Source organism: Cebus imitator, unplaced genomic scaffold (genome assembly GCF_001604975.1).
Source record: "Cebus imitator isolate Cc_AM_T3 unplaced genomic scaffold, Cebus_imitator-1.0 Scaffold235, whole genome shotgun sequence".
Lineage (NCBI taxonomy): Eukaryota > Metazoa > Chordata > Mammalia > Primates > Cebidae > Cebus > Cebus imitator.
In genome coordinates, this window is record NW_016107550.1 from 3,200,321 (window position 1) to 3,207,302 (window position 6,982).

At 55.2% G+C, this 6,982-nt stretch overlaps 1 protein-coding gene across 1 annotated transcript in view; it reads right to left on the reverse strand.

Moving 5' to 3' along the window:
* TMC4 (transmembrane channel like 4) overlaps positions 1-6,982 on the reverse strand; it is an 18,892-nt gene that overhangs the window by 1,538 nt on the left and 10,372 nt on the right. Inside the window, exons 5-10 of the mRNA XM_037727659.1 lie at positions 4,240-4,779; positions 3,294-3,461; positions 2,594-2,757; positions 1,922-2,048; positions 1,562-1,659; positions 913-1,177 (exon numbers count right to left, since the gene is read on the reverse strand). Coding sequence (XP_037583587.1) covers positions 913-1,177; positions 1,562-1,659; positions 1,922-2,048; positions 2,594-2,757; positions 3,294-3,461; positions 4,240-4,779 — 1,362 coding nt within the window. The remainder of the gene's footprint in view (positions 1-912; positions 1,178-1,561; positions 1,660-1,921; positions 2,049-2,593; positions 2,758-3,293; positions 3,462-4,239; positions 4,780-6,982) is intronic.

Genomic DNA, 6,982 nt, shown 5'->3' on the forward strand with positions numbered 1-6,982 from the left:
TATTTATTTTGAGAGACAGTTTTGTTCTTGTTGCCCAGGCTGGAGTGTAATGGCGCAATCTCGCCTCACCGCAACCTCCACCTCCCGGGTTCAAGCGATTCTCCTTCCTCAGCCTCCCAAGTCGCTGGGATTACAGGCATGCGCCACCACGCCCAGCTAATTTTGTATTTTTAGTAGGGACGGGGTTTCACCATGTTGGTCAGGCTGGTCTCAAACTCCTGACCTTAGGTGATCCATCCACCTCCCAAAGTGCTGGGATTACAGGAGTGAGCCACCAGGGCGGCTTTTTTTTTTTTTAAGCTGGATTCTCGGACTCTCTCGCCCAGGCTGCAGCCTTCCCCTCCCGGATTCAAGCTATTCTCCTGCCTCAGCCTCCTGAGTAGCTGGGATTACAAACATGCACCACCTCACCTGGCTAATTTCTTTTTGTTTTTTTGTTTTTGAGACAGTCTCACTCTGTTGCCCAGGCTGGAGTGCTGTGGTACGATCTCGGTTCACCGCAACCTCCACCTTCCTGTTTCAAGCAGTTCCCTGCCTCAGCCTCCAGAGTAGCTGGGATTACAGGCACAGGCCACTACACCGGGGGGGTGGGGGTGTGTGTGTGTGTGTGTGTGTGTGTGGTTTTAGCAGGGACAGGGTTTCACCATTTTGGCCAGACTGGTCTCGAACTCCTGACCTCAGGTGATGCACCCGCCTCCGCCTCCCAAAGTGCAGGAGTTGCAGGCATGAGTTACCTCACCTGGCCTACCTGCCTATCCTTTTTCCCAAACCAGGAGTCTGAGCCCTTTCCTTATCTGGGGCTCCAAAGTCTGAGTTCCCAGATCCTCAGACATGTAAATCAGAATGCCTCAGACCCTTCCTTCTCTCACATCCAGGAGTCTGTCCTACAACCCCCTTCTCTTTTAGGACCTAGTAGTCCAGGCCCCCAAAATCTTCCTTGCCCAGGACCCAGGAGCCTCCTGCCTCAGACCCAAGGGTTCCCCCATCCCTTACCTTCTTCAGGTAGAAAAGCAGCAGGAACTTGACCGTGTTAAGCAGGGGCAGTAAAGGGCAGAAAAAACTCCCCACCCAGACCACAGTCTGCGCGTAGATAAGCCCCAGCACCTCGTCGGGCACCTGGAACTCCTGGGTCGCTGCCAGACGACCAAGCGCCCCAGGACAGAGGCCGCAGAGGAGCCTGAAGGAAGGGGTGGGGCGGGGCCGAGCCTAAGTCAGGGGCGTGGTGGCCCGGAGTTCCCCCGCCTTTACAGCCCCACCCACCAATAGGAAGCAAGCGTATCTGAGGGGGGGGCGGGACTTTCAGGACTCCACGTGGAGGCAGAGGGGGTGTGTCCAGAGGGCGGGTCCTGAGGACTAGACGAGACAGGACCCAGGTGTGCGGCGGTAGGGGCGGGGCCAGAGAGAAGGAACTAACTAAAACCAGGATGGGAAGCGGAGCGATCTGCGGACCCAGGGCCAGCAAAGAGAGCGAGCAGAGGCGGGAATAGCGAAAAGCGGGGGGGGGGGTGAAAAGGGCAGCACGAGGGGGCAGGGCCTGGTCCTGGCAGGGCGGGGCTCTCACTTTCGAGGAAACTGAATGAGCAGCGCGACTGCCAAGCCAGTCAGCAAATCAAAGAGCAGGAGCTTGTACATTTCCTGGCCCACGACAGTCTCCCAGCACTGAAGAAAAAATAAATAGGTCAGAAAGACCTCAGAACCCGGACACCTGGAGGCCCCAGGCGTCCGAGTCTCGACATCCCAAGCCTATGAGACCCTATTAATACTTTCTCTGGGGGTCCTCGTTTTTCAAACATCCATACCCTTGGGAGAGTGTTCCAGCAACCCAAGCTCCCCCCTCCACCCAAACCAAGTCTGGTCCCACGAAGCTCCTTCTTTCCTTTGGGGACCCTAACGTCCCAGACAGACCCCACGCCGTTCTCACCGGAAGTTCTTTGTAATTGTAGCCACAGGTTTTGCAGTCCTCAGCCTCGGCGTCGCCCCCACAAGTGATCTGATTCCAGAGAGAGAAGAGCAGGACCACCAGGGAGGCCAGGCGAAGAAACAGGGTCCTGGCGAGGGGAAGGCGGAGGAGAATGGGCCCTGACCTGGTACCCACCACGTGGTGGTTCCCTTCTCAGTGGAACGCGCTCAGATTCAACCCAGCTCACAGATGAAGAAACTGAGGCCCAGTTTCAGAATCAAGATTTTTCTTTAAACAGGGTCTCACTCTGTTGCCCAGACTGTAGTGCAGTGGCGTGATCTCAGCTCTCTCCACCTCCCAGGCTCAAGTACTTCTCCTGCCTCAGCCTCCCAAGTAGCTGGGACTACTGGCCTGGGCCACTACCGCCAAGCTAATTTTTGTATTTTTAGTAGAGTTGGGCTCTCATCTTGTTGGCCAGGCTGGTCTCGAACTCCTGACCTCAAATGATCCACCCGTCTCGGCCTCCCAGAGTGCTGGGATTACAGGTGTGAGCCACCAAGCCCAGCTGCGAGTCAGGATTTGAATCCCTGGATCCGATATCCGCAGGATTTCTGTGTCTTACCTGTCAGGGCCAACGTCCCTTTGACCGCCCCCACCCCTCATCATTCCCAGCCCTCCCCATGAGGCTGGAACCTGAGCAGGATTAAAACGATCTGGCGACTCCGGGTGTAGCCCTCCAGTGGAGCAATCAGCTTGAACACGGGCGGCAGCACAAAGTTGACCCCGGCGATGAAGATGGACGGAAGGTAATTCACCCCAAGCTTCAGCAGTGGCATCTCCTGGACAAGGGGCGTCTCCTGGGAGGGGGAGTGGACCATGAGAAGAGGCTCGGGGTCCTGGAGGAGACAAGCTTAAGGTCCTCCCCCCCAGCCTCTTCCTCCTTTAAAACCCCAAAGTCCAGGGTCCAAACATACCCCACCCCATACTTTTTTTTTTTTGAGACAGAGTCTCGCCCTCGCTCTGTAGCTCAGGCTGGAGTGCAATGGCGTGATCTCGGCTCAATGCAACCTCCGCTTCCCAGGTTCAAGCAATTCTCCTGCATCAGTCTCCTGAGTAGCTGAGATTACAGGCGCACACCACCACGACCGGCTAATTTTTTGTATTTTTAGTACAGATGGGGTTTCACTATGTTGGCCAGGCTGGTCTCGAACTCCTGACCTCGGGATCCGCCCGCCTCGGCCTCCCGCAGTGTTGGAATGGCAGGCGTGAGCCACCGCGCCCGGCCCCCTTACTTCCTAAGATATCTGGCTTCCCAGACTTCAGTCCCCTCCTTCCACCGTTGGAATTGTAGCTTCCAGGACCCCCCGACTTCCTTTTCAAAGACCCTCCGCACCTGTAGCTCCACGGTGGACTGTGTAGCCCAGTAGACGCCATAGAACGCTGCCCCCAGGAGCGCGACCACCAGCAGGTTGAGCAGCACCCGCACCGACCAAACCCTGGCTTGCTGGCCCAGCGTCCGCACCGCAGCCTGGCGACGCAGCATCGTCTCCTCCAGCTCCACCTGAAGGCAGGAGAGGTGCCCGCTTGGACCCCATTTCCCAAGGCGCGGGCCTCTCGGTTCCCCAGGCCTGGGCCTCCAGAGATCCTCCTCCACGTGAACCGCTGCAGCCGTCTCCCCACCCGCTAACGACCTCTGTAGTCCGGGTTCCACCTGCGGCCCTTTAGAGCCACGTCCTTGCGGCCGAATCCCGCAATCCAAGCCCCTATCCCTCCGCGGCCAATCTCAGCACCCAAAGCTCCGCCCACCACGCCAAGACCCGCCCCTGTCGGCCCCGCCCACCAGAGGCTCCGCCCTCAGGACGCCCCGCGCTTATGCCTGGCCTGAAGATCCAGTTCAGCTGTATCAGGAGGTGCCGCTGGCCGCTCCCATCACTTAACTTTGAACCAAGTTGCCTTAGGCCCCGCCCGCTTCTTGTGCTTATTTAAAACAATTTTTTTTTGGCGACGGGGTAGAGTGGGAGTCTCCCTATGTGGCCCAGGCTAGTCTCGAACTCCTGAACTCAAATGATTCACCTGCCTCGGTCTCCCGAAGTACTGGGGTTACAAGCATAAGCCACCGAGCCCATCCCTTGCGCATCCTTTTCCTACATCCTTGGACCTCGGGGGGCCCTATGGCGGCCTGCTCTCAACCCTCTCATTCCCTAGGACCTGACTTTCTTGGAGAAAGAGCTGCCTAGCGTCTCTCCCGAGGCCCCATCGCCGGGTTAGGCGCCCTGCATTATCTGAGCCCAGCCCTTTCTGATCCCTACCCAGTTGCACACCCCGCCCCCTAAGCGCACCTGTAATTCGTACAAGATGATGCGCTGGCGCAGCCGCACGTGGACGTCCCCGCAGAGGCCGAAATCCCAGGCCGAGAACACCCGGTGGCTGTAGCTGGTCAGAGCCCCAGACTCTGCCAGCAGTGTCTGCTTCAGCCCGGACACCGAGCTGAGAGGGGCGACCCGGGAGATGGGATGTGAAAGGACAGCCAGGAACGGGGTTATGGGGGGCCATCTCATATGGGAGAAATGGGGAAGATGAACCCTAAAGACTTGGGCACTAGGCGAGCTGCCACATGATGGAGAGTCAGAGGCAGATACACATACAGTCACTGAAGGCAAAGTCCAAGGGAGATTCAGACACAGACCTGGGGTGCAGGAACCCCAAAGAGAGAGGCAGTAACCTAGGAGATAGGGACAGAGCCCTGGATCGAAGGGGCCCGAAACCAAGGGTGAGAGGGGCAGAGGCCCTGAGGAAGACAGATTTGGAGGAGGGACAGAGGTCCCAGAAGGAGATTGGGAGAAAGGGAGACAAAGACAGAAAGGAGAAACAAAATCTATGAAAGACCCATATCAGAGACCCGGAGGAAGTACAGGCACCCAGAGAAGGGGCTGGGGTGGGAAGACCTGAGAAGAAGATAGAGACCCAGAGAAAACGGCAGGTAGAGAGAATCAAGAGAAGGGGGCAGGCCAGCCATGGTGGCTCACACCTGTAATCCCAGCACTTCGGGAGGCTCGCCTGAGGTCAGGAGTTCGAGACCAGCCTGGCCAACATGGTGAAACCCTGTCTCTACTAAAAATAAAACAATGAGCCCGGTGTGGTGGCGGGCACCTGTAATCCCAGCTACTTGGGAGGCTGAGTCAGGAGAATCACTTGAACCCAGGAGGTGGAGGTTACAGTGAACTGAGATCACGCCACTACACTCCAGCCTGGCTGACAAAGACTCCTACTTAAAGAAAAAAAACAGACAGACCCTGAGAAGAGTCTCAAGAAAAAAGGGGGGCAAAGACCCAGGAAGGAGATGGGAGAACCACAGCAGGGGCAGAAACAGAGCTGGACAAAGAGACCACGTGCACCTTCACCGCCCTGGCCCTGCCCCCATCAACTTATGTGAACAACCACAGAGGGCCCCCACCTGGTCTCCTTGCTTCCACCTGTGCCCTCTTATAATCCATTCTCTCTTCTTCAACCAGCAGGACCTTCTTTTGATGCAACTCAGACCGTATTCTCTGTTTAACACTATTCCAGGGCTTTTCTCTGCTCTTACAATCTAGGCTTCTTCCTAGCATAAGCTGCCAGGGCCTGCCTGATCTGACCCCTCCCTTCTCAAAGCTTAAAAATCCTGTCCTTTTTTTTTTTTTTTTTTTTCACTCTGTTGCCCAAGCTGGAATGCAGTGGCGCAATCTGGGCTTACTGCAACCTCTGCCTCCCAGGTTCAACTGATCATCCTGCCTCAGCCTCCCGCATGGCTGGGCTTACAGGCATACGCCACCACGTTCAGCTAACTTTTGTATGTTTAGTAGAGACGAGGTTTCACCATGTTGGCCAGGCTGGTCTCAAACTCCTGACCTCAAGTGATCCACCTGCCTTCGCCTCCCAAAGTGCTGGGATTACAGGCAGGAGCCACCGCACCTGTCCCTGTCCCTTCTTCTCATACGGGCCTTTTATTTCTTGCAACACCTCAAACCTCTTTCCTACCACAAGGCCTTCGCATTTGCAGCTCCCTCTGCCTGGAATGCTGGTGTCTTGGCTGTTCATCTGCCTGACTCCTCATCTTCCTCTCTTTTTTTTTTTTTTTTTTTTTTTTAAGAGACTGGGTTTCTCCATGTTGGTTAGGCTAGTCTCAAACTCCTGACCTCAGGTGATCCTCCCACCTTGGCCTCCTAAAGTGCTGGGATGTGTGAGCCACCACACCCGGCCTATCTTTCTGGTCTTCATCTTCAGGTCCCCTACTCCAGATAGAGGGGCCTTACCCATCATTCTCTACCACAGGGGTTGGCAATCAGCAGTCCATGGGCCACATCTGGGCCAACCACTGTTTTTGTCAAAGTTTTGTTGGCAGGCAGACACACCTACTCATGTACGTATTGTGTGTGGCAGCTTGAGCATGACAGTGGCAGAGCTGAGTCCCAGACTGTATGGCCTTCAAAGACAAAAATTTACTTCCTGGCCCTTCACAGAAAAAGTGTGCTGATTCTTGCTCTATCGTCACATCCCATTTGTTTTCTGTATAGCATTGCTCCCGCACTCAAATCATGGATGTGCTCATTTATTTAACAGTCTCTCCCACAGCTTATCTCTCCTGCTAAACGGTAAGCTATGCAAATATAGGGGGCCCCCAAATGGTTCTCCATGTCCTAGTACAGTGCCTGGGCTACGGAGACACTGCACTACACTATACATATATTTTAAAGATTGAAATGGGTCAGGTGCAGTGGCTCATGCCTGTAATCCCAGCACTTTTAGAGGCCAAGGCAGGTGGATCATCTGAAGTCAGGAATTTGAGACCAGCCTGGCCAGCAAAGCAAAACCCTATCTTTACTAAAAATACAAAACATCTGCTGATGACATGCAGCTAAAAAAAAGAAAAGAAAAAACAAATACAAAAAGTCAGCGGGGCATGGTGGCAGGTGCCTGTAAACCCAGCTACTTGGGAAGCTGAGGCCGTAGAATCACTTTAACCCAGAACGCAGAGGTTGCAGTGAGCCAAGATAGCGCCATTGCACTCCAGCTTGGGCAACAGTGAGACTCTGTCCTCCAAAA